The sequence below is a fragment of the Amblyomma americanum genome, chromosome 2 (genome assembly GCF_052857255.1).
Source record: "Amblyomma americanum isolate KBUSLIRL-KWMA chromosome 2, ASM5285725v1, whole genome shotgun sequence".
In the NCBI taxonomy this organism is placed as follows: Eukaryota; Metazoa; Arthropoda; class Arachnida; order Ixodida; family Ixodidae; genus Amblyomma; species Amblyomma americanum.
In genome coordinates, this window is record NC_135498.1 from 32375644 (window position 1) to 32401749 (window position 26106).

At 44.6% G+C, this 26106-nt stretch overlaps 2 protein-coding genes across 3 annotated transcripts; both read left to right on the forward strand.

Moving 5' to 3' along the window:
• Nucleotides 1–215: 215 nt before the first annotated feature.
• On the forward strand, nt 216–7997 carry LOC144120933 (mite group 2 allergen-like Ixo r 2). Its single transcript, XM_077653754.1, has 4 exons — nt 216–478; nt 4422–4526; nt 5303–5475; nt 7649–7997. Exons 1-4 carry the CDS (start codon nt 400–402, stop codon nt 7727–7729), a joined length of 438 nt encoding a protein of 145 aa, XP_077509880.1. The 5' UTR covers nt 216–399; the 3' UTR covers nt 7730–7997.
• A 9051-nt stretch (nt 7998–17048) lies between these two features.
• Nucleotides 17049–22992, forward strand: LOC144118446 (mite group 2 allergen-like Ixo r 2). Of its 2 annotated transcripts, none has more exons than XM_077651383.1 (4): nt 17049–17265; nt 20150–20275; nt 21524–21699; nt 22761–22992. In XM_077651383.1, the coding sequence occupies exons 1-4, from the start codon at nt 17172–17174 to the stop codon at nt 22839–22841; spliced, it is 477 nt and encodes a 158-aa protein (XP_077507509.1). In that variant the 5' UTR covers nt 17049–17171; the 3' UTR covers nt 22842–22992. The 2 variants fall into 2 exon arrangements, with proteins under 2 accessions (XP_077507509.1, XP_077507510.1); XM_077651384.1 differs by having other exon boundaries at nt 20150–20266.
• Nucleotides 22993–26106: the final 3114 nt, after the last annotated feature.

Genomic DNA, 26106 nt, shown 5'->3' on the forward strand with positions numbered 1-26106 from the left:
AGGCAATATATTCTACGCGGCATTGATAACATGGCGCCCTTGGATAGCGACTGTCCGCCGTTCGACAGAGGTGCCAGGTGGCCTTCAGGACACGTGGTCCCTTGATGAATAGACCGTCAATACGATAAGCCATAAGGCATAAGGCGATAAGGTGTGTTTTTATATTTGTCGCGGTATCGTGTGAGCGATTGCAGTTGGCTCTGTGAATAACGCACATTTCTGCAATAAAAGCTCGTGACAGACGCATTCGATATTAGTATAGGTCCGTGGAATCTTTAGCACCTGACTGGCAAACACCCTCTACTTCGGAGCCTGGCTGTGGTGCCACGATCAGACGCTAGTAGGTTGTTCTGCGCCGCGCTAACAATTGGCACCATCGACGGACAAACGTTTTAAAGGATGCTTCGCGTCGTGACTGTCGTCGCTCTCTTCAGCTTCGCCATGGGACAGCGTTATGACTTCGCCTACGAAGACTGTGGTGAGTAGACCCAGCTCATTGTTACCCTGGTGTCGCTGCCGCGTGAATAGCTCATTTCACGCATGCTAATCTAATTCTACAATTTATTTTTGTGCCTTTCTTGTCAAAGAGAACTACTGCAAACAGGCTTGATCTTAATTAAAAATATATAAAGCAGGACTTACCGAAACACTTCAACGAATTCTTCCTCAAAATAAAAAATGAAAGGAGTAGAGTAACGTGCAGAACGGTTACCGGACGCGTGAAGAACCGAAATGATAAAGCAAAACTTACAACTGTTCTACTCTGCGGGAGTTTTCTGTTTTTTAATGAAGAAGTCGTTTTTACTTTCGAGGTATTTTTTGCGTTCTTCTTATTTGTAGCACATACGTTCTATGTGCATCATGAACCAGCAACCAGTCCATAGGAAAGGCGAAACGCCCTTTGAGTATTTCCTTTGTTTCGCACTACATAGCGCCGTAAAGTGGTGCCGACACTATATACAAAGAATACAAAGAAAACACATCTTGGACGGGCGAGTGGGCTAAAAAATCTTTTTAGCAACCCTCGATGGATCGTTTGAATGCGTTAGCAGCCAAATGTTCCTTATATCCGAGTCTAACACACTAAGTTCGTTATATCGTAGGTGGCGCACTATATCCGAGAAACCTATATCAAGAGAAACCTGGGGGCGATGGCAGCAACTGCCATCGCAGGGTAGCGGGGCATCGCTTAACCTCTGCACCACCACGCGAGAAGTGGATATAAGGACTCCTAGGGATCTACAAAAGTAAAGTCCAGGATAAACAATTCCGCATCTATGGGCATTAAAAAATTAACGCAGTCGGGCCGTACCCTTAAGGTGTCCACTCCAACTTTTTGACAACATTTTACACCTCGAGTCAAGCAGCCGCCGGAGGCGAGAACTCCCTTAGTCTTCCAATAACATGATAGTATTGTAGTTATAAAATTCCATTAACCATGGTGCATGTATATTGCAGTCTTATTTCATTTGCTTCTCACTATGCGACTTTCAAACTCTGCCGTCCACCCATTTGCACCTCGGATCCGGCGAACGCGTAAAGGCGACCGACATAGCGGCGATCTCCATTGCGACAAGCTTTGAAGCTCAGCCTCACGTCACTGATGTGCTTAACCGTTTGAAACTTTGCGTCCTTTCTTTTCAGATTTCTGAACTAGGTCGCACGGGGCGTCGGTTTTCCTAGTGTACCCCATCCCTATAGGGCGTATTGCTGTTATAAATCCAGGCCCGATTGTTCCTTTCTTTCTCGGCGTTTAAAGTGCTGGTCATCTTCCCTGGACGGCCTCATTTACCTTTAGGTATCGGTGGTGGTGGTGGTGGTGGTGGTGGTGGTGGTAGTGTTGTAAATGTACAGACGGGATTAGTCTAACAGTGGCCTGTCGTCAACTGCTCCACCTGAGTCACTGATTTGATAGTATCTATACCACTGATGCACAAGGCCAGCGTCCTCTAGGAGCTCCGATAGTGATCGTGAGCGTTGCGGACGCGTGCACAGTGACGGCTCCAAGGGAGGCGAGGTGCTGCGGACGCCAAAAATTTACCTGGTAGGTTTTCAGAACCTCAACATTAGGGGGCTTTGAGGCTATGCCGTCTGTCAGCTAACGCCCAGTCAGATATCTTCATTAGGGGGCTAGGAAAAAATCTTACCGCCACAGAAGAACTACTGGACATTGTCTCGTTAAAAGGTCCCACTACAGAAGCGGACACGATTTCGGTGCTTTGAAGAGATGTTTAGTGTACCGGACAGTAGTGGGAGCGTATTATGTGTGTGGTAACCAAAGGTGTTCCATCAATGGTCGGAAGATGGAGCGGTCTTGCAGAACGTTTGCGAATGAATCTTGAAGAGCTCGGAGTAACTGAAACGTTTGTCGCAGCGCAATGCATCTTAGACCAAGAAACACTACGCAGCAACACACCTCATGTGAAAAATGTCATGGACATTGTGTTCAGCACAGTGCTCAATGTAGGTACCCGGAATCAGATACTGGTGCAATACGGGTCTGTTGTACAAGCTTTGAAGATTAACCAGCTTACTGTGATGCAGATCTCATCACGTGTGCTCTTGCTTAGACATGAGGTGAAGGCACTGCTTGAGTTGGCAGGTTGACTCCTTGATGTGATATTCAAAGACATGTGGCAGGTTGGTCCGCTTTGCTGTACAATCCAGCTCAACAGAACACCCCGATGTATCCATGGCAGTTTTAAAAAGAATAAAAAATGTCATGGATAAAAAAAAAATCTCCCTGTATATTGCTTGGCTATAAGGCAACCTGATGTAGCCTGAAATAGAAGGGTACTGCCGCTTGAACTATCACACTTCATTTCCTACCGGATTTTGGTCTAACTAGCTCGTTATTCACGCTTTGATTCTTTTGTTCCCATCTTTTGCCTCCACTTAGTCGTCTTGGTTTCGCGGACTTTATTTTTGATGTTCCTGACAACTTCCATTTCCCTGTTGTTGCCTTCGTAGCCTGTCGTAAGCTTTGGAGTCCTGTTTTTCCATCGCGTGTCCGCGTTTTCATTGCACAAATAGCCGAATATTTGGGTTGCCCACCTTTTCCCATTCATTTTTTGTAGCCATTCCTCAAACGGCTTACATTTTCATATGCGCCTTTTATGTCTACGAAAACCAACCATAGCGTCCTGTTTTGCGTCAGACCTATTTCGATACACTCTGTTACTGCAAGTATATTGTCCTCCAAACGTCTGCCCTGCTAAAACTCATTTTGCAGTCCTACCTCTATTTCATATTCTCTATCTATATTTGCAGCTTAGTTATGATAGCTTGCACCGCAAGCCTGCATATAACCGACGTTATCGCTATTGTTCTGTATGAGTCAATTCTAGCTTAATCATCACCTTTTTCTTTTTAAATTAAACCTTGTCTGCTGCGCAGCCAATCTTCTGGTACCTGCTTATTCCCAAAAACTTGTGCTATAAGTTAGAACAATTCCTACTTACGTTGCGAAGCCAGCTCTCTAATCAACACTACCGGAACTGCATCAGGACCGGTCGCGGTATTCTTGGGAATCCTTTTATGTGCTCTCGTCCAGTCCAGATTTCCTAAGCTTTACAGCGAATACTGACGTCAATAAAAACAAGACTAAAGAAAGAAATTTGGGAAGCCAATTGACGATTGACGACACTGACAGTTCAGGCTGACAAGGCCGCTTACGCTAGCCACTGCAAAGACTTTATGCCACGTTATTCTCATACCGCACTACGAAACCTACGCGGCAAGAGGCACTGTGCGTCTCTTATGGCTCTTGCGCAAATCCCACAATTTGCCCAAATCTGCGAACAACGCTGATGTTTAAAACTCCACTAAGTAAACCACCACTGGAAAAAAAAAATATGTGCCCGAATGGTAAAAATAGAACTGCAAAGTTCGCAGAATAGGAGCATCTACATGAAAACGAATAAGTAGAGCATTTCTTTGCTTCTTAAGTCAGTAGGGCAGGAGCAGCAGATAATTCTTGTGAAGTAATAATGGCAGCAACATCATTTGCTTTGACATGGCTCCCCGACTTGTTCAACAGGGACGCAAAGCCTGCGCCGTCTATTGTACAAAAGCTGCCCACCCTCCTTCCTGATTCTATTATGAATTACCTTCGTGTCGGTTCACGTTCCTTGTAGCAAAGCCATATCATCTAGTCTCACGTGATGTGGTGGTCGTGAGCGTATAGAGCAAGGTAACACGGCTTTGCTGACCTTTTCAGAATCTTTGACGGCATATTCTTCCACCTCAATTCATAACGCGTAATACGCACACTGTAAACCGCAAAGCAGGAAATATACAAAATAAAAGATAATAAACTCTCATGAATACTCATAGTCAAAGCGAGGAGTCATACTGATGATGTAGCATTCCTTATTTGTGGCCTGAAGGTCATCTGAAAGCATCTTACGCTTCAATTGCAGGCAGCCAGGCCAAAATCCTTTCGGCCCAAATCGAGCCGTGCGATTCCGACCCCTGCGTCATCAAGCGCGGCAAAACAACCAAGATCCACTTTTCTCTGATTTCAGGTAAGATTCGGCTCGCCGTCAAAATATGTTCTTTAGAAAAACCTAAGGCGTTGAAATTCTATTCGACCGTGAAGATGTTAAAAATGACAAAAATACAAAATATACGATTCTAAAGAACCGACAGAAGGTATAAATTCTATCTCTTAAAGCAGGATGAAAAAGTAGATTCAAGGTAAGGTTCAATATGCTTCTGTCTAAAAAGAAGAAAGGGGCAAATTTTCACACTACGACAACAGTTAGCATTAAGGAAATAAGAAATAAAGATGACCCAATTAACTTTGTCACGTGTTGCAAGTTCGAGCCACTTTGTGTGTCACATTGCCGAAAGAAAGCCATTTGCACCTTTCGGAATGATATGGATATGAGTATAGTAACTGCTACCTTCAATTCGGTGAGGGAATTCGATCACGGTTGTGCAGTTAGCAACAGCACGGGCGCTCAATAATAGAGAGGCCAACACCCTTCCTGTGTTCTTTTCGTTTAAAAAGAGCACGGAGCGTGAACCAGCTCGGCTAATTCATAATTTTTAATACAGGCTCATTTTCAAAAACCTGCGACAAAAAGTGCCGGTTCATTCATATGAGCCATTGGACAGTGTTTTCTTTACTGGTATCGCATCCTTATTAAGGTGCCTGTAGAGAGCAGTGAAAGAGCTGCAGCTATTAGCAACGAATGAAGTAACCCACTTGTCTTCAGTTTGCGTTCAGAGGAACAGCAGATGAAAGACTGACTTGGACAGCTTCTCCGCAAGATGCCATTTTTTGCACCCTTCACAGATCAAGACTCCCAGAGGGCGAAGCTGGACGCAAAGTTCCAACTATTCGGCTTGATGCTGCCGATCCCCGGCCTCGAGAGGGACCTGTGCAAAAGCTCGATTCAATGTCCTCTGGCTAGAGGCCAAACCTACAGCGGCGTCATAGAGGTGGCTGTGCCCCGGCTCGTTCCTAATGTGAGTGGAGCTCGTCACTTATAGATCGTTAAACAGCGTGCGCTAACAGGACGAACACAGGAAACTTGGAGACAGAGGAAAGAAGCGCTTCTTTCCTCTGTCTCCAAGTTTCCTGTGTACGTCCTGTTAGCGCACGCTGTTTAATAGAGATGTACCAACTAGCCCGTCAGAAAGTTCTGCTGCAGCTTATACCTCGTGCACACAGTGCGACTGCGGCTTCGACGGCTTGCTTGCTTACCGAGCCGCTGCACTGGCCGAAGCCGGGCGGGTGTTTTCAGATTTAATTTCAGCCGTATTTGATGAACAAACGTGTTCGAAAGATAACGCTCTGACAAATGCCCAAATAGTGCAAGTATCAATTTCGAAAAGCAAGGACACTAGCAGATAAAGGTGAGTAAGAATCTGAGCGAAGCTGCTTTAATTTCGCTTTTTTTTTTCCTGCGTTCATGGCCCTGCCTCAAAATATAGCGTCCCATCAGCCTTCCCAACTGTCACTACCAAGGGGATAACCCCTGCACCTCCCACCTTCTCTCTAAGTTTTCGCATACGTACGCCCCTAAGTGAAGAAGGGAATTAAATTATTTTACCATCTTTCCTAATAAGCATTTTCTTATACACTACTTTGCCACATTTACTGGTACGTTGTTACGCTCCGCCTTTGATACCAGTCATGACTGACAACGCTTGCAAGCTGTGACCGCCGACATCACAGCTGTCACTTCTAATGACAAAGGGGGCAGAATATATGTGAGATTTAACGACCCGAATTGACAGAGACCGAAATGAGGCAAAATAATGAATGGAAATGCAAACTGTTACAAAAAACGGGCCCTGAAAAACAAGGTCGGTTGGCCTGACACGAATTCTGAACAGGCGAACTTCGCCTGATGTTCTGTGCAATACATTAAGGAGGCTGACGCAAAACGTGTCTAGTGAAATTGGTCTAGAAACGCTTGCCTGTGAAGTACTTTAATGTATCGCTCTTTTAGGGTTTAGTAATTAATTTGGTAACGCAAACGTACTATAAACTTTTGACAGAAATTTAAAAAAAAAATTTGTTTCTAAATCGCTGGCACGCCTTGTCTAAGTTTTCAAACTATATTACGGTCAGAAAGGATCCAAGCTTCTCAAGTATCTACTGTAAACTAGTTATTTTTCATTTAGAGGCCCAGGGAATAGAAAGTAAGAGTAGAAAATTTGTGTAGTTCACACGTCGTTGTTCATAACATGAATTAGTGTAGGCAATTCCGCAAAATGGGGAGTGATTTAGAATTTCGTTACTGAGTTAGTAACTCTTACGTGGTTCAATAATTTCTGGCGTGCGTAATCTGTGGCATAATCAACAGTTTTCAAGAAAAGTAAACTATGCTTATTCTCTGATATCCTTACGTTATCTAGTAGCTTGAAGGAAAGCTGATGGCTGTGTAGTGAAAGGTGGCAAGAAAACTGAAGGTGTAACATTATGGTATTGTGAAGGGGAGAACGAATTATGAAGGGGAGCGAAATTCATGTCATCACATATTACCTGCATTATGAACTTGGTGATATCAACTCGGGGATGGCATCTGATACGCACAACATATAAATAGGAGGTCTCTGTGAGTAACAGGATGGATCTTACTACAAACAAATGTAGCTATAGTGGAAGCACTAGTTAAGATATATATAGTGTGACGAGCTTAGCAAATTCTCATAAAGGGAGTCGGCGCAGTTGGTGCACGACAGCAGTATTTATACAGCACATGGAAGACACCTTTATCATGTCGTATTCTTAATACAGCCCGTGAAAAGGATTATGCGGCTTTCTCGGTTTAAGGAGCGTTGGCGGCTTCTGCCAACGTTTCCCCAAGAGCACGTGTTTCTCTTCGTTCTGGAACCATTAAAAGTTCAAAGCGTAGGTAGAGGTTACAGTTGTAAAGGTCCCATGAATTGTTTCCGCGTGATTTGTGCAGATTCCTCAATAAGGCATAGCAGTCTTTACATGGCAAGGAAGGACGGGTTCAGCGCACTGAATACTCGAAACGGTTTTGCGGAGCTATGCAGATTAATGCACACGCAACTGTTCACTCCAATTCCGTAATACGTGCAAAAATTAACTGCGCCTAAATAAGGCGTGCAGTCCTCTCCTGATCGTAATCTGCCTTCTTTTTTTTTATCTTCTTCCTCTTTGCAGATGGAAAGCACGGTACAGTTTGGTATCATAGGAGACAAAGGCGTTGTCGTGTGCGCCAAGACCAAGATCATCGTCCAATAAGCTGGCGTGATTCCGGAAGAAATTTATTATAAAGAACTCATGCTCAATAACCATGGATGGCATCCCTTCTCCAATGTTTTGGGAGAAAATAAATCCTTTCTCGCACCCCGGGTTCCAAATCCTACTCTCTATCCGCCTCCCACAAAACCTGTCAATTTCTCCATCCCCTCTGGTCGTCATGAAATGGACTGCGAGTGTTTGTCTTTGTTTTCCCTCATAAACACTGTTTATGATTTCAGCATTCTCAACGCATAACCTCACCTTCCCTCCAGCGTTCCGTTTATTTGCATTGCTTTCTTTTTGTTTTCCATAAAATCACATGCTACAAAAGTTTGGCTTAAGGAAGCGCTTACTGTCTGTCTAGGCCACCTTCTCCAACTGAACATTTTCCAGTGCGGATTCACCAGAGTGTCTTCGCTTTTTAGTTGATCATATTGAGAAGGGACAAATATAAAAAAAAGCGAATTATAATTCATGTTCGAAGCGTCGATCATTTCAAAGGGAAAAAAAGCCCTTTAGACAAACTACTCAGAGAGAAATTTATCAACGTCCTAAGCCCTATGAATGTCAACACTTAGCGCACAGCACACATAAAAATGAACTATCAGCAGTTGTGGACATGTAAGCGACTGAATTTCAAACACGGAGCAGATGTAGTGAATGAAAATCGACGGTATGCAGTATAATGAGGCAGCACATCAGGAAAAAATCTGCAAAGATAACAAAACGGTAAATTTGGAGAAAAGGTGGTCATACAGTAATGTTATGGCAACGAGTGGTAACGGAGTACTCGATGTGCATTAATCACAAAAGAGCAGGGGACTGCTTGTGCCTGCGACGTGCATGTGCTGCCACCTGGGTTACACTGAAATGAGTGCCAGTTTATCAGAGCGTGCGGTTAGTCGGCAAAGCTAAATCGGCAACCTGAATCTGCTTTGGTGCCTTCCAAGGAACGGTAGGGGGGGGGGGGGGGGGCAGCTATCGCCAACTCGTAAAAAAACGCGACCGATGTACTTTTCAAGTAACATCACTTATGGGGGAAAAAATTGGAGGGGACACTTAAGCTCCACGTGAAGGGCATGAAGTGATAGAAATATTGGGTCAATTCCCATATATCCAGAAGGTCATTCCCTACCTTACATTCATAGGTCCTTGGGAGTCTTCATACCGCTCCTGGCGCAGTGGTGCAGCGGTTAAGCGAGACGCCACTGCACTGCGATGGCAGGTGCTGCCATCTATGGGCCCTGCAGTGCGGCCCACATTAACCTTCCCGCCCACCCATCAATAATTTAACTGCCCACCTGCCAGGGTGGGCTTTTCGCTCACTATCTGGTGGACAGGTTGTGATGACGCCGCAAAGTCACATGACCTAGGTGGCCCGCCTGCCTTGTAGGTTGCTCTCTGGGCACCACTTGCCAGAGTCATGCTCGTGATTTTTCGCTCGCAGCGCTGATGCCGACAACGCCGACTCGGTATTTTCTGGAGAATGGGGCCTTTGACGCTATCGCGTTAACAAATAGCAGAAAAATACAAGCCTCCAGAAGACTGGTCTGCTGATATATTGATTATTATGGCGTAATCTTAAGAGAAGCGAAAAAAATGCCTTCATGAACAACTTCCCGTTGAAAAAATGCGTTTGTTCTGGATATCTGGGTGTGCGGACATTCGAGTCCAGCTTTCCTGGGCAAAAATTTTGAAAATTGCAACAGACACTGTTAGAGAAATATTAAAGGTAATGGTCCATTATTGTGATATTTAGAAAAATATTTCTCTTAAAGTGCTTCCATCAATCGCATCGAACAGTTAAGACTGCCATAGAAAACAAGTGGGGAACGCGTTTAACGGCAGCAAAAACGTGGATAGAAATAAATAACAAGACTGCCGTCGGGTGACCTGCGCCCATATTGATCGTTATAGTGAAATCTTACATTATATGAAAAAAATGCGTTCATAAACGGCTTACCGCTCAAAAATTTTTTTGTCCAGAATTTTTGGGTATGTAACCAAGGAACACAACGACAATTATGCACTGAAGGTAAGCGATTCGGGTGAATTGGTCCACAGAGATAAAAAAATATATTGAAGTTAGTCTAACCGGCTACTTTCCTTGAGACAGCTCAGAATGGGAGCAGGCAAATGGTTGGGTGCGAGTTCATCCACGACAGTCTGTCTACGAAGATGACGCATGATGAACTGCCCGCGAATGCGGCAGTACTTCCGAGGCAGCAGGAGGTCTTGGTCTATAGATCGTCTCTAGACTTCTTATAGACTCTAGTGCCTTCTTTTAGATATTTCTTTTTCTCTATTCATAGTCTATAGACTGCCTATAGACAAAAATCTATTAAGTCTATGGCCATAAATCTATCAATTGTCTAGACTGTCTATAGGATTTGTATTGCCTATAGACTGTTCTCTAGAGTTTGTCTATAGAGAGTCTATACACTTTATAGACAAAAGTCTATGGACGGTCTATAGACTGTCTAAAGAAATTTTTGTAGGGGGGGACGCAGTGTCATCAGCGATACAGGTTTCCAGGAGTGCTCGAAGGAGGCTTTACCTGCGATTAGCGGACTAATCCAGTGTCGATTCGGCCTATTTTTCACGTTATCACGGGCTTACTGGAAAGCACTTCTGTACTTCGGCTTAGGCGACGAGTCGAAGCTCGAACTGTAAATACCGAAAAGAGCGTCAAGCACTTTACAAACGAAGCAACAGGCACGTATACTGTCAGCGTCAAATGAAATGCAGATAAGACAGCTGAAGCGAGGAGAGTAATACGAAAGAATTTTAGAGGAGGGATGCTGACTACTGGAGCATTTGCAACGAAACGCAGGCCCTTGCATAGAAGTATTAATGGGCCGCCCTGATTGTATTTCCTCTACGGAGCCTCACACTTTTATCTTCTGGTCAAAGTTCTTCAGTTCGCGTTTCGTTTGACGCTGAGGCTACACAACACGTTTCTGCACAGCTCGGCCGCCATGTTGAAGTTCAGAAAAATTAACTGCAGCTAAGATAACTTCAAAGCTTCGACTTTGATTGGGGTGGCTGTGAGCATGCAAAACTATAGAGCAAGAAAACAACTGGCCACTTCGAACCCGCTTGTACACTGCAAGTGTTAAGTTGGAGGGAACTTCATGTTAATGATGATTATGATGAGGAATTTCATTGACGCAAGGACAGGTTTGGTAAAGGAGCTCCTTGACATAAGGCGTTTCTCTTTGCACAAGGCCAGGTCAAAGGCTCATTTTCTAAGAATTTCAGCCCAGAGAAGCCGAGCACAGAAAAGCTGCAACCCATTGGAAACTGGCCGGTGCACGGCGGCGCTGGGATCGAACCCCGCACCTACCGGATACGAGGTGGATGTTCAAATCACTAACCACCGCTGCGATCACTTAGAAAAAACAATGGGCGGAGCGCAGACACAGGGCAATGTGTACTTAATATTTTTGCGTCATGAATTCACAGATGGATGCGAACTGATGACAGGCGAACCGGCGAGGAGATGTCCGCGTTCTTTTCCTCTTTCCCTCTTTATGCCCACTCCGGCGTGCACATGGAGCACGCGACACTCGCGCCTTGGCAGGCGAAGCCCCTGGGCGAGTCAGGCAGGATTCTGATGTCATCATCAGCCTGACTACACCCACTGCAGGACGACGGCCTCTCCCATGTCACTCGAATTAACCCTGTCCTTGACCAGCTGCGCCCACCCCATGCCTGCGAACTTCTTAATCTCATCCGCCCACCTAACTTTCTGCCGCCCCCTACTACGCTTGCCTTCTCTTGGAATCCACTCCGTTACCCTTAAGGGCCACCTAATATACCACTTAATATTTGCCTTCTTGCCTTGCCTTATCTGTATGCCTTATCTTGCCTTCGCATCACATTCCCTGCCCAAGCCCATTTCTTCCTCTTGATTTCAGCCCATTTCTTCCTCTTGATTTCGACTAGGATGTCATTAACCCGCGTTTGTTCCCTCACCCACTCTGGGCGCTTCCGGTCTCTTAACGTTACACCTATCATTTTTCTTTCCATGGCTCGCTGCGTTGTCCTTAACTTAAGCTAAACCCTTTTCGTTAGCATCCACGTTTCTGCCCCGTATAGGTGAGCTTTATTCGAATCAACACGTGTGACTTGGGTTTCTCCCGGATGGCGACTCTATGTAGAGAGACGAGACAGCACGTAGTTCAGGCCACTTATGCGATTAGGAAGAATAAGCGAGCTTTTTGGCATAAGCCATGCTTGCGTAAAGAACTTAACAGGAAGGTTTGGTTTATGGTTTATGGCGGGTTAACATCCCACAACGACTAAGGCTATGAGGGACGCCCTAGTGAAGGGCTCCTGTAATTTCTACCACTTGGGGTTCTGATATCGCACAGTACACGAGCCCCTAGAATTTCGCCTCCATCGAAATTCGACCGCCGCCGCCGAGATCGAATCCGCGTCTTTCGGGTCAGCAGCCAAGCACCATAACCACTGAGCCACCGCGGCGGCTGCCTGCAGTGACGAATATCCTGCAGCTTTTGCGACCAGGCCTGCAGTCGTAGGCCTGCAGCCCGACAAGCTCGCTTGACCTCACACTATTGGCCAGTGCCGTGTATATCGTCATCTCGGGAGCGTACGGCGCCCATCTTAATGCGGTAACAGCTGTAGCCAATCAATCTCGAGGCCAGCCGCTCGAGAATAAGGCCCTTCCTCAAGATGTTGAATAAAATTGAATTGAATTGAAATACGAGGGTCCTTATAAAGGCTGGAAGACCACAGATAATAATACAACAGCTGACAAAGTAAGCTAGAACATTTACCACGTTTACAGACGTCAGTTTAAGCTTTAAAATGCTAATGGTGATAGCTCGAAGCGCATTCATTCGTAGCCTGAAGTCATTTACAGCACATTTAAGTGAGCAAATTCCCAACAATGCACGCGTCACGCACACTCGAGCTCAAAGCAACGAAAGGCAGATATCGTCCTTCCCGTGGTAAAATGAGCTGCATGGTACCTGCTTACCATCAACCGTGATCGCTTTGTTCCACATTTCGATGACATTCTCCAATAGAACTGGAAGCACACATTTCTGCGCTCTTAACCATTGCCATTAACTATACCCATTGGTTCATTTTGCAGTTGATATCGTATTCACAGTAGTTCAGCACAGTTAGAATGCACGCGGTTTCTGAACAGCGATGTATAACGCTGTGTGTGTCCATCGCGTTCATCGCCCCTCGTTTTTGAGACACTACAGCTCGGAAATTCAGGACAGCTTTCGCTTGAATTCACCAAGAATCGGAGCTGATAAAATTTCATGTTACAAAAAACAACCGCTTTTTTAAATAACTTCGCAGCCAACGCAAGGAGCCGACTGCATGCCGTCATTCATCAGCCATGAACTGTCGACAACGCAACTAAAATGCATAACAAGCCGCATAAGCCAGGCAAGAATGTCGCTACGGCAGTTATGTTGAAATGCGAAATGTTATAGTGCATGTGACAAATGACACAGAGCAGTGGTCTTTATCGGAAGAAAGCTTCAGACTTTTTCAGATGAAAAGGGACATTGTGGCAGTAGCACCAATACAAGTAATATTAAAAATTACGGAAGGCATGTTAAGACTAATTATGCGTTTTGAATGCAAAAGAATTGTTGCCATTGTTTATTTCTTTTCATTTTATTTTTATTCTTTCCCCTCCTCTTTATTGACACAGCTACTCATTAGCATTCAGTCGTAGCGGACTGCGTATCCTAGGTTCAATATTGTTGGCCAAGAAGCGACGCGGTTTCTTGGCCTATGGATTGCATTCTCGCCTCGCAAGGTGGGAGTCCTGGGATATATTTTTCTTTTCTTTGATGCCACGGTGACGTCAGCTGGGATTTTCCTCAGCTGGGATTTTCCTCAGCTGGGATGCTACGGTGACGTCAATTGCTGGTCAACACCGATGCCGGGTTCCGCTCCTGATGAGCAGTATAATGCTTTCACATTAAAATATGACAAGACTGCGTGAAAAGGATGAGATGCAGCCGGTAATCATGTAGGTGTTTCGCAGAAGGCTGCAAGCGCTTGTAACATTACGTCACTGCTCTGTCAACGCAGCTATCGGCCGATATGATGGGTGGGTTCATAGTCGCATGGTCCCCTGACAAACAACTGTCGTCAGTGATGCGCTGATGCCAGAGATGGAGGCGTAGGTTGCCTGCAGGCGTAGCACTGGCAGTGTTATCAAAACGTAGCTTAAATGCAGCTGCACAAATCTTGCTTAAGATAAGATACCTAGCATGTGGTTGTATGCGATTCACAGAAAAATGTGCGTTTGCTTGATGCATTCTACTTCCAATTGTAGGAAGAGATGGGAGCTGTCCGTGCACTTATCTTCTCACGGTCGGGCATGAGAAACGTAAAAGCGCTGCACTTGTCTTGTATGCCTTTGCGCCAGAAAGCGATTTACCTTTAGGCCTACACCAGATCCTACGTCTAAAGCTGAAAGCTTACCCGCCGCGGTGGCTCAGTGGTTAGGGCGCTCGGCTACTGATCCGGAGTTCCCGGGTTCGAACCCGACCGCGGCGGCTGCCTTTCGATGGAGGCAAAACGCTAAGGCGCCCGTGTGCTGTGCGATGTCAGTGCACGTTAAAGATCCCCAGGTGATGGAAATTATTCCGGAGCCCTCCACTACGGCACCTTTTTCTTCTTTCACTCCCTGTTATCCCTTCCCTTAAGGCGCGGTTCAGGTGTCCGGCAATAAATGAGATAGATACTGCGTCATTTCCTTTCCCCGAAAACCAATTATTATTATTATTATTATTATTGTTATTATTATATTATTATTATTATTATTATTATTATTATTATTATTATTATTATTATTATTATTATTATTATTATTATTATTATTATTATTATTATTATTATTATTATTATTATTATTATTATTACTATTATTATTATTATTATTATTATTATTATTATTATTATTATTATTATTATTATTATTATTATTATTATGCTGAAAGCTGGATGTTTTAGCCCTTCAATGCACAGTGTTATGAATTCACGACGTACCGTTTACAAGAAGTGTACTCAATTATACATAGAGTCTGGATGAAAAGTGTGAGGTCGACATGGTCTCAGTAGCGAGCGCTTTTGGGTCAGGATGTTTGACGTCGCTGTGAGTAAGCGGTGCGAAAAAAAGGGGGCTGCGAATGGGTGACTTCCAACCAGCGTTAAGCCATTCTTCGTCTCTCGTTTGCTGACAAATGCTCCGGGGAAAATAGGGACTTTTTTTTCATAAAAATTTTTCTTGTCTCTGGTCCTTTGATTTCAACGAGTCGTTTCATTTTTTGTGTTACACAGCTCGGACTAACTTCACAAATTGGTCTATATCCCAAATGTAGCAAAGTGGCGACATACCGAGTTCGCTAATTATAGCGGCACTAAGGAAAGTTTGATATTTCCTTCTGAATGTATAGGCACATTAGCTAGCCTAATGTGTAGGTATAGTAAACTTTACTTTTCCTCTCGGTTTTTGCTTCTCGTATGCAGCCTCCCGTACAAAAAACAATTCCTTTCATTTTTTTGCGTCCGAAGAGTTCTCGTAGCTCACGCAAACTTTCCAACAAAACTCTTATCAGTCCTTCCGTTTGACAGGCTACACGGAAGAAACCATCAAGTGTCCAAAGAATGAATGCTCGCTCAATTTCCCCGCTTATGGTCTCTCGTGGGGCTGACATATTTCGATACTACTTCGAATTCCTGACAAAACTGTCATCCGCGTAGGCTTTATATGGGCTCTCTCATTATGATCAGTCGTCCTGTATTACTAACAACCTTTAACCGCTTTTGCTCGCTATATACAGGGTGTCCCAGTTGAAGGTAACTTGGATTTTAAAAAATATGCAGTTTCATAGAGGAGTGAAACCAAATGAGCGCCGTTGAGAATCGCGTGTTGAATTCTAAAGCATTTTTTGTACCTCGAAGTTAACCAATAAATAAGGACTAAATAACTAACTTTTTAAACATAGAATTCAGGAATGAAGGGTGGAGTCAGAAGTTGTGAAGGGTGGAGCGCTAAAGGCGTCAGTGTGCTGTGCAAAATTATTCCAGAGCACTCCACTATAGCACATCTTTCTCTCTCCGACCGTTTCAACCGTTGTCAGATCGTAGCAAATGCATGCCACGATGGGCAGAAAGGGAAAACATTTATTACAAAAAAAAAAATTTTTTTCAAGAAAAGAGATTGATAATTGTCTCACTTATCGGTGGACACCTCAACCGCGCAGTGAGAGAAGGGTTGAGAATGTTGTCAGTGGAGAAATAGACGCCGTAGTGCAGGGCTCCGGAGCAATTTGGACCACCTGGGCATCTTTAATGTATAAAGACACCGCACAGCATACGGACGCCTTTTGCGTTCCGCCTCCATCGAAACGCTGCTTCCGCGGCCGGGTTTGAAACCGGGTCCACAGGCTCAGTATGCGCGCGCCTTAACCCCTGAGCCAAAGCGGCTTGTTTTATTAAAATAACATATGTCTGAGTCCCTGTGCTTGAAGGTAAGGAGGTTAAGAGTACTCCGCCTAGGCAGGGAGGAGGTGCTCAAGGAGAGTGTCCTGACAAGAGGTCGTTCTGCCAAGGCGAATAATACAGGCTACCTACGTGGATGAATTGCCGAAAAGGGAAGACATTCGATCCAGGCAGATGTCAAAATCCACATGCGCACTGGCGAGAACAACGACCCCGCTAGAAATAGGCGCGCTCACACTGAAATGTCGTGCCAATGCCGGCTTATCCATCAAAGTCGACCACCACGGGGCTAAATCAATGCGATGATGTCACGAAATACGTGCCCTCGAAGCCCAACAGGCGGTAGTAGCATTTTTTTAGAAGTAGTAATGATGATGCGTGACGGAAAGCGCCGTTAGTGGTGTGATGAAAACTCCAGCTGATGAGAACTACGCATCTGATGTGTCCTGTCTATTGGCTTCCACACGGGGCGTAACCTGCTTTATTTCAGGGGAAAAAAAGGATAGCACTTTTCTTTCGCTATTGCGATGTTATTCTAAGTTTGTTGCAAAATTAAAGTAGTATGGCCGATGTGTTTTTTTTTTTACTTGAAAATAAACTTGCTTGAAAATGGCGTTCTGAACAGAAGATCGTACGTCTACATCTGTGCATAAGCATAGTTCAGCTTACACTTTTTATATCGGCTTGCACAAGCTGCAAGGAGGCATTTATTTCGCGTAGACTCCCAGCGAACCGCACGGAAATTATCCGATTAGATTGCGCGATAGCACAATGATACGAACGACTGTGAATATTAGCGTTGGCGATAATGGCATACAAAGCACATGAGTGTCTGCATCTGGCTTCATTGCAGTAGCTGTAGCAGTGTGCAATACTGTACGGCTCTCTTGTGCCCGAGCCGCCAAAGGGCTAGAATACAGGATCGCCGTTGTCAAGGATGGTTCTCTTGGCCGCTGCCGTGCTCTTCTTCGGGTTGGCCCTTGGCGATCGCGCAGACATCAAGTACGAAAAGTGCTGTGAACCGCCGACAGGTCGGTACTGAAATTAATATTCTGTTCTTATTTTTCTGTGAGAAAAAAGAATTCTGAATGAAATACTATTCGCCAATATTGCGGCTGTGTATTCGTCTGGAGCTGAGTGCTGAAGCCTGGAGCTTGGGTTCAAAGAAGTTTGTCACAAACAACGCCACCCACCAGTCAGTCAGTCAGCCTGCCTGTCTGCCTGCCTGCCTGCCTGCCTGCCTCTCTGTCTGTCTGTCTGTCTGTCTGTCTGTCTGTCTGTCTGTCTGTCTGTCTGTCTGTCTGTCTGTCTGTCTGTCTGTCTGTCTGTCTGTCTGTCTGTCTGTATCTGCCTGCCTGTCTGTCTGTCTCTCTGTCTGTCTGCCTGCCTGCCTCTCTCTCTCTCTCTCTCTCTCTCTCTCTGTGTGTGTGTGTGTGTGTGTGTGTGTGTGTGTGTGTGTGTGTGTGTGTGTGTGTGTGTGTGTGTGTGTGTGTGTGTGTGTGTGTGTGTGTGTGTGTGTGTGTGTGTGTGTGTGTGTGTGTGTGTGTGTGTGTGTGTGTGTGTGTGTGTGTGTGTGTGTGTGTGTGTGTGTGTGTGTGTGTGTGTGTGTGTGTGTGTGTGTGTGTGTGTGTGTGTGTGTGTGTGTGTGTGTGTGTGTGTGTGTGTGTGTGTGTGTGTGTGTGTGTGTGTGTGTGTGTGTGTGTGTGTGTGTGTGTGTGTGTGTGTGTGTGTGTGTGTGTGTGTGTGTGTGTGTGTGTGTGTGTGTGTGTGTGTGTGTGTGTGTGTGTGTGTGTGTGTGTGTGTGTGTGTGTGTGTGTGTGTGTGTGTGTGTGTGTGTGTGTGTGTGTGTGTGTGTGTGTGTGTGTGTGTGTGTGTGTGTGTGTGTGTGTGTGTGTGTGTGTGTGTGTGTGTGTGTGTGTGTGTGTGTGTGTGTGTGTGTGTGTGTGTGTGTGTGTGTGTGTGTGTGTGTGTGTGTGTGTGTGTGTGTGTGTGTGTGTGTGTGTGTGTGTGTGTGTGTGTGTGTGTGTGTGTGTGTGTGTGTGTGTGTGTGTGTGTGTGTGTGTGTGTGTGTGTGTGTGTGTGTGTGTGTGTGCGTGCGTGCGTGCGTGCGTGCGTGTGCGCGCCCGTCCGTTGTCCGTCCGTCCGTCTGTCTGTCTCTCTCTCTCTGTGTGTGTGTGTGTGTGTGTCTGTCTGTCTGTCTGTCTGCCTGCCTGTCTGTCTGTCTGCCTGCCTGCCTGTCTGTCTGTCTGCCCGTCCGTCCGTCCGTCTGTCTGTCTTTCTGTCTTGGCACAGGCAGGGGCATATTGGTTTACATTCTTTTTCTGGCTGCCCCACCATACTTTTTGTCTGTCTGTCTCTCTGCCTGCCTGCCTGCCTGCCTGCCTGCCTGCCTGCCTGCCTGCCTGCCTGCCTGCCTGCCTGTCTGTCTGCCCGTCCGTCCGTCCGTCCATCCGTCCGTCCGTCCGTCCGTCCGTCTGTCTGTCTGTCGGTCTGTCTGTCTGTCTGTCTGTCCGTCCGTCCGTCCGTCTGCCACGGCCGGTCTGTGTCTCTCTGTCTGTCTGTGATAAATGCCTGCAGCTAGCCTGAACCTGATTTTTCAGTTCGCATTCAGAGTGTAAAATTCCTTAGATATGTCATTATGTCGTTTACAGGTGCCCGGCGTCTCTAATCATTGTTGGTTAGCACCCGCGAAAGACTTTGGCTGTTGTTTTTTTGCGTATGAAATAAATCATGACAATGCGTAAGGATCAACGCAAAATGGTACGTAAGTAAATGTTGGAAAGGTTCCTTAATCACAGATGTTTAGTTGCAGACATGCTGTTATCGAAACGTATAGCTTACGATTTTCTGCGTAGTTCAGAACGAGTCCATGGTCAGGGACTAGCCGGGCGGTCGTCTCTTTCCTCCGTTCGAACTGTAACGCGGCCGTCGTGAGCACGGTTTGAAAAGTAATAATAATAATAATAATAATAATAATAATAATAATAATAATAATAATAATAATAATAATAATAATAATCAGCCTAACTGCGCCCACTGCACGGCAAAGGCCTCTACCATATCCACCCAGTTAACCCTGTCCTGTGCCAGCTGTGGCCCCCCTGTATCCCCTCAAGCTTCTTAATCTCATACGACCACCTAACTTTTTGCCGCCCTCTGCTACTCTTCCACTCCGTTACCCTCAAGGACCAGCGGTTATCTAGCAGTCACATTACATGCCCTGCCCAAGCCCATTCCTTGCTCTTGATTTCGTCTAAGATTTCATTAACTCGCGTTCGCTCTCTCACCCACTCTGCCCTCTTCCTGTCTTTCTTAAAGTTACACCGATCATTTTACTTTCCATAGCTAGCTGAGTTGTCCTTAACTTAAGTTGAACCCTATTTGTTAGCCTTCACGTTTCTGCCCCGTATGGGAGTACCGGTAAGATGCAGCTGTTGTATACTTTTCTCTTGAAGGATGTTGATAAACTGCCATTCATGATCTGAAGGAACCTGCCATATGCGCTAAACCTTAATCTTATTCTTCTAGTTATTTCGCTCTCGTGATTCGGATCTGCGGTCACTACCTGCCCTTAAGTAGACGTATTCCCTTACCACTTCCAGCACCTCGCTACCAATTGTGAACTGCTGTGCTCTTGCGAGACTGTTGAACATTAGTTTGCTTTTCTGCATATTAAATTTTAGACCCCCAGTATACTGCTCTGTCTGTCTGCTCTGACCTTGAGCAGTGAATGTTACGTACTCGCTGCACAATAGAAAACAAAAAGCAAAATAAATTTATATGCCAACAAAAATGCCACCCCATTGTTATCAGCGTTATCCACCTGGTCTGCATCTTCTCATTTCTTTCCTTGTCTCCACCAGTAAGTTATTCATATGACAGGTACTTGAGCACATACCATACGTGGCACTTCAGCCTTTCCTGCAGGCTGCCTTTCCAAGGACCTGTCGCTCCAAATCGGGTCGTGCAACTACGATTCCTGCATCCTCGACCGTAACACTACCATCCAGATCAAGTTTGTGTTCACTTCAGGCAAGTTCTGTACGCTGTCAGAAACTTCTCATTTTCTAGTAAGTAGCGCAACAGCTAATTTACTCACCGCTAAATTCACGAATGTACGTAGTAATCATATCATTTTAAAACGAGTAGGATGTCTCAGGTTGCACTCCTGTGTTTACTTTCACTATAGTATAGAGTCCAGAGCCGTTGTTCAAGAAACTGCGGCTACCAAATTGATCGGCTGCTGCTACTTATTATTTGGGACAACTCTCCAGCACACGCGGGCTGCAATTGAAGCGCACAGCTTAATTATCGGCCGGTGACTCAAGGCTACACACTTGTCAAGGTGAAAGTGGGACTCGGTCTTTTCTAATGTGCTCGTGGTTTCCTAATGTGGGCTAGCAAAACGAGGCCATAGCTGGGCCTCGTCGCACCAATATGCCCATAGATCGCTATGCAAGCGACCTGAGCACTCTTTTCCCCGATATCACACGCGCCTAACTTACGTCACTCATTTTAAAGAATAGCAAACGACCACAATGACTCTCAACGTAACCAATTCTTCTCAAAGTGTTTCTGCACAATGGTTACGGTAAATAACAGCCATAACGCCGTCTGTACACATTGTGTTCAGAGCAATTAACCGTACTAGCTAGTGTAACACAAGTAAAACAAACATCGTCGACGTTGTTATTTTGGCACCTGCCATCTTCGTCTCTCCTGGAAGTAGGCTTATAAGCAGCACCGAAAACTGTGCAGCACAATTTTCTTTCCCTCGTCATATCATTAACCGGGTAAAAAAAATTAAAAGCTGGGTTTCACGATGTTGTCAGCGGTCTAGCTTTATATTCACATTTACTGATAGCCCGCCATTTTACGAAAAGAGCATGATAGTCGACTTGGAACAGAAGGACAAGAGGAAGTAAAGATATTTTGGCTGGTCATGCAGAATGAAGTGGGCTGATTTGCCACAGGAAATACTGCTCCTGTTCGCATGTATTAAAATGTATCTTTCCCCAAGGGGCTCCGAGTTAAGATTTTACCACTTCTCTTCACCGCCTCGTCTCTCCTCTCCGTAAAAGAAGGTAGTAAGTGCTATGTTTGTTCAAGAAGGTTCACTGATCGATATTAGTGGACAAAGCGATCCAATCCGATTGAATATCATCCATTTTTTGGATGAGATTGTGGATATGCAAAATCGATGTTTGAATATGTTCAGCTTTACTTGTTTCATTCTGGAGCGCTTCGATCTCTGCTATTAACGCGCACAACTTTTTGCGTCTGTCGCAGGCCAAAACACCACCGATTTCTTCCTTGACGCTACGATCAGTTCGTGGGCCGATATTATGATGCCCTTTCCCGGCCTCGAATACAACCTGTGTCATCGCCTTCTTAAGTGTCCCTTGGTCGAGAACAAGAGGTACACCTGGACCATGGAAATCCCCGCTCCGGACTTTGTGAACCCTGTAAGTGGGGCGTGTGATGCAACGTGTGCTCAAGTGCGGGGTCTCTAGCTTGTATTTCCCGGGAGGCGCTTTGTCTGAGGTCAGTTCGTCTTCATTGCAGGTCGTGTTAAAACCAAGCGTAGGATTATCGTGCATCAATTAATCTATTTCGGACATTGGTTTTCTTTTTTTCTACTTAGGAACTTGCGCCGATGGTTTTTAAATGCTCACACGCTTTTTTTTCATATATTTTATATATTTCATATATTTTCACTTCACTGCACGACAGCGCGCATATACTTTGCAAGCGGACCAACGCTCCAGAGCAAGTTTTTAATTTTCTGGTATTATACGTTCCTTTCAGACGTACGAAAACTAAAATTTCTGAATAAGGACAATAAAAATGTTTGCACGGTATATTATATAGACTAGACAAAAAGGTGGGCTGTAAGAACAGATGTGTTACGGCTTACTCTGTTCGTTCCTACATCATCATTCGAGGCCATCATTTTTGTTGTTTTTTCTTGAACCTCTTAGCATACCATATTGTTCCTCAGAGTGAACGAATAGTGCCGTGCTCTAAGTTTTAATCCAAGGTGCGTGTCATCTGAAAGAAATGCATGCCTTAACGCTTCATGCTCGTGTTTCCGTACTGTAAGGATAGGGTGAAAACTCAACTCTACACATGTCCAACATTCTCGGACAAAGGTTTTGAAAGTCCGAAAAATCATAAGATAATCACGTGTTAACATTGAAGGTAATGGTATATTCTTTTGCTATGTAGCAAAACCTTTCTTTTAAAATGTTTCTATCGATCGCATCTAACAGCTAAGACTGAAATATAAAACCAATGGGCGATAGTAAAAACGTTAATAGAAAAAATTCAAGACCGCCGTCGGGTGATCTGCGGATACATCGACTGCTATAGTGAAATCTTGCATTATATGAAAAAAATTGCGTTCATAAAAGGTTTCCCGCTCAAAATAGCTTTTGCCCACAATCGTTGGGTATGGGCCTGCCAGCCTTAGCTTCATTTCAATGAACTCCGTTTATTCGCCTTATTGTCTGTCTGCTGTCTGCAGGGAGAAAGGATCCTCCGGCTCAGAAGTGTTGGCGACAGAGGCACCATGTTTTGTGCCAACGTCAACGTCACCTTGAATTAAGGCCGCAAGTATGCACATCTCTTAAAGAAGCCATTTCTTCCGCCCTGTTTAACTGCAAGATACATTCTCTTCCCGAAGCATTTTTATATGTGTATCACCAGCGAGTTATTTAAGGAATGAAGGTCGATAAAGCCCTAATAAACTTGTTTTAACAGAAGCGCGTCCCACCTTCTGGCTTCATTGATTAAAGGCTCACGTGGCTGGAGCTGGCAATTGACGACACGCGTATTCGGATCATGTTGAACGCGTCTATATCTGCGGTAAATTACTTCAAGCACTTTTCCTCGCAGTTACCTTACAAAAATCGCCTATAGACTACTATAGACTTTTTATAGATTCTATAGCCGTCCTTTAAACTTCTCCTTTTGACTACAGACAATCTATTGACAATCTGTAGACTAAAGTCTATAATCGCCTTAATTGCTTTTTCTATATAGACAGTCTATAAATCATCGATTGACATTAGGAAATTTAGGTGGTGTCTTCAGTCTATAGGTTGTCTATAAACAGTCTATAGACCCTGTATAGACTGAAGACTATAACCACCTTAACTTCCTTCTGCTTATAGACGGTTAATAGACTATCTATAGGCTAAAGGCTATAACCACCTTGTGTACTTTTGTCCATAGACAGTCTATAGACCATCTATAGACTAAAGTATATAACTCAACTCATTTGTCTATAGATGGTCTATAGACCATGTATATACTAAAGTCTATAACAACATTAAAGTCCTGTTGTCTGTAGACAGTCTATAGACTATCTATAGAGTGAACACTATAACCGCCTTAATTGCCTTTTGAGCATATAAAGTGCATAGACTATCTATAAAGTCTAGAACCGCCTTAAATTCCTTCTGTCCCTAGACGATGTATAGCTTTAAGTCTATAACAGCCTTACTTGCCTATCATCTTAGACAATCCATAGACTGTAGATAGTCTGTTGCCTATAGACCAGTCTATAACAATCCCAATTTTATCTGATAATCGACTAAGTCCAGAACAACGTCAGTTTCTTTCAGAGCTTCATGCTGAGGGGAACTTCATCAGGCCGCCGCGGTGGCTCAGTGGTTACGGCGCTCAGCTGCTGGCCCGAAAGACGCGGACTCGATCCCGGCCGCGGCGGCCGAATTTCGATGGAGGCGAGATTCTAGAGGCCTGTATGCTGTGCGATGGCAGTGCCCGTTAAAGAGCCCCAGGTGGTCGAAATTTCTGGAGCCCTTAACTACGGCACCTCTTTCTTCTTTCACTCCCTGTTATCCCTTCCCTTACGGCGCGGTTCAGGTGTTCAACGATAAATGAGACAGATAGTGCGTCATTTCCTTTCCCCCAAAACCTATTATTATTATTATTATTATTATTATTATTATTATTATTATTATTATTATTATTATTATTATTATTATTATTATTATTATTATTATTATTATTATTATTATTATTATTATTATTATTATTATTAAGCTAAAAGCTGGATGTTTTAGCCCTTCTACGCACAGTGTGACGAATTCGCGACTTACCGTTTACAAGAAGTGTACTCATTTATACATAGAGTCTGGATGAAAAGTGTGAGGTCGACATGGTCTCAGTAGCCAGCGCTTTTGGGTCAGGATGTTTGACGTCGCTGTGAGTAAGCGGTGCGAAAAAAAGGGGGCTGCGAATGGGTGACTTCCAGCCAGCGTTAAGCCATTCTTCGTCTCTCGTTTGCTGACAAATGCTCCGGGGAAAATAGGGACTTTTTTTCATGAAAATTTTTCTTGTCTCTGGTCCTTCGATTTCAACGAGGCGTTTCATTTTTTGTGTTACACAGCTCGGACTAACTGCACAAATTGGTCTAAATCCCAAATGTAGCCAAGTGGCAACATACCGAGTTCGCTAATTATAGAGGCACTAAGGAAAGTTTGATATTTGCTTTTGAATGTATAGGCACATTAACTAGCCTAATGTGTAGGTAATTATGTTTTCCTTTGATAATTTCATAATTTGGGCGATGAAGGGTCAGTATTCGACAAGATCAATCAAGGTTCCTATCGCGCCGCTTATTAACTAAACTAAGGGGGGACGAATTTTTTAGCCAGTGCTAACTTATTTCGCAGCGTCTAGAATAGTTTCGTGCGAAACTACAGTAAACTTTAGTTTTTCTCTCGCTTTTTGCTTCTCGTATGCAGCCTCCCGTACGAAAAACAATTCTTTTTTTTTAGCGTCCGAAGAGTTCTCGTAGCGCACGAAAACTTTCCAACAAAACTCTTTTCAGTCCTTCCGTTTGACAGGCTACCAGGAAGAAACCATCAAGTGTCCAAAGAATGAATGCTCGCCCAATTTCCACGCTTATGGTCTCTCGTGGTGCTGACTTATTTCGATACTGCTTCGAATTCCTAACCAAACTGTCATCCGCGTAGGCTTTATATGGGCTCTCTCATTATGATCAGTCGTCCTGTATTACTAACAACCTTTAACCGCTTTTGCTCGCTATATACAGGGTGTCCCAGTTGAAGGTAACTTGGATTTTAAAAAATATGCAGTTTCATAGAGGAGTGAAACCAACTGAGCGCCGTTGAGAATCGCGTGTTGAATTCTAAAGCATTTTTTGTACCTCGAAGTTAACCAGTAAATAAGGACTAAATAACTAACTTTAAAAATATAGAATTCAGGAATGAACGGTGGAGTCAGAAGTTGTAAAGGGTGGAACGCAAAAGGCGTCAGTGTGCTGTGCAAAATTATTCCAGAGCCCTCCAATATATCCCATCTTTCTCTCTCCAACCGTTTCAATCGTTGTCAGATCGTAGCAAATGCCTGCCCCGATGGGCAGAAAGGGAAAACATTTATTACAAAAAAATTGGTTTCAAGAAAAGAGATTGGTAATTGTCTCACTTATCGATGGACACCTCAACCGCGCCGTGAGAGAAGGGTTGAGAATGTTGTCAGTGGAGAAATAGACGCCGTAGGGCAGGGCTCCGGAACAATTTGGACCACCTGGGCATCTTTAGCGTATAAAGACACCGCACAGCATACGGACGCCTTTTGCGTTCCGCCTCCATCGAAACGCTGCTTCCGCAGCCGGGTTTGAAACCGGGTCCACAGGCTCAGTATCCGCGCGCCTTAACCCCTGAGCCAACGCGGCTTGTTTTATTAAAATAACATTGGTCTGAGTCCCTGTGCTTGAAGGTAAGGAGGTTAAGAGTACTCCGCCTAGGCAGGGAGGAGGTGCTCAAGGAGAGTGTCCTGACAAGAGGTCATTCTGCCAAGGCGAATAATACAGGCTACCT

Bases quoted from the DNA above. Each gene is read 5' to 3' on its own strand.
- LOC144120933 (XM_077653754.1), top strand. From the start codon at position 400: ATGCTTCGCGTCGTGACTGTCGTCGCTCTCTTCAGCTTCGCCATGGGA. The intron at 4,527-5,302 runs GTAAGATTCGGC...CACCCTTCACAG, and splicing joins CCACTTTTCTCTGATTTCAG to ATCAAGACTCCCAGAGGGCG. The intron at 5,476-7,648 runs GTGAGTGGAGCT...TCCTCTTTGCAG, and splicing joins TGCCCCGGCTCGTTCCTAAT to ATGGAAAGCACGGTACAGTT.
- LOC144118446 (XM_077651383.1), top strand. From the start codon at position 17,172: ATGGTTCTCTTGGCCGCTGCCGTGCTCTTCTTCGGGTTGGCCCTTGGC. The intron at 17,266-20,149 runs GTCGGTACTGAA...GTGGCACTTCAG, and splicing joins GTGCTGTGAACCGCCGACAG to CCTTTCCTGCAGGCTGCCTT. The intron at 20,276-21,523 runs GTACGCTGTCAG...CGTCTGTCGCAG, and splicing joins GTTCACTTCAGGCAAGTTCT to GCCAAAACACCACCGATTTC.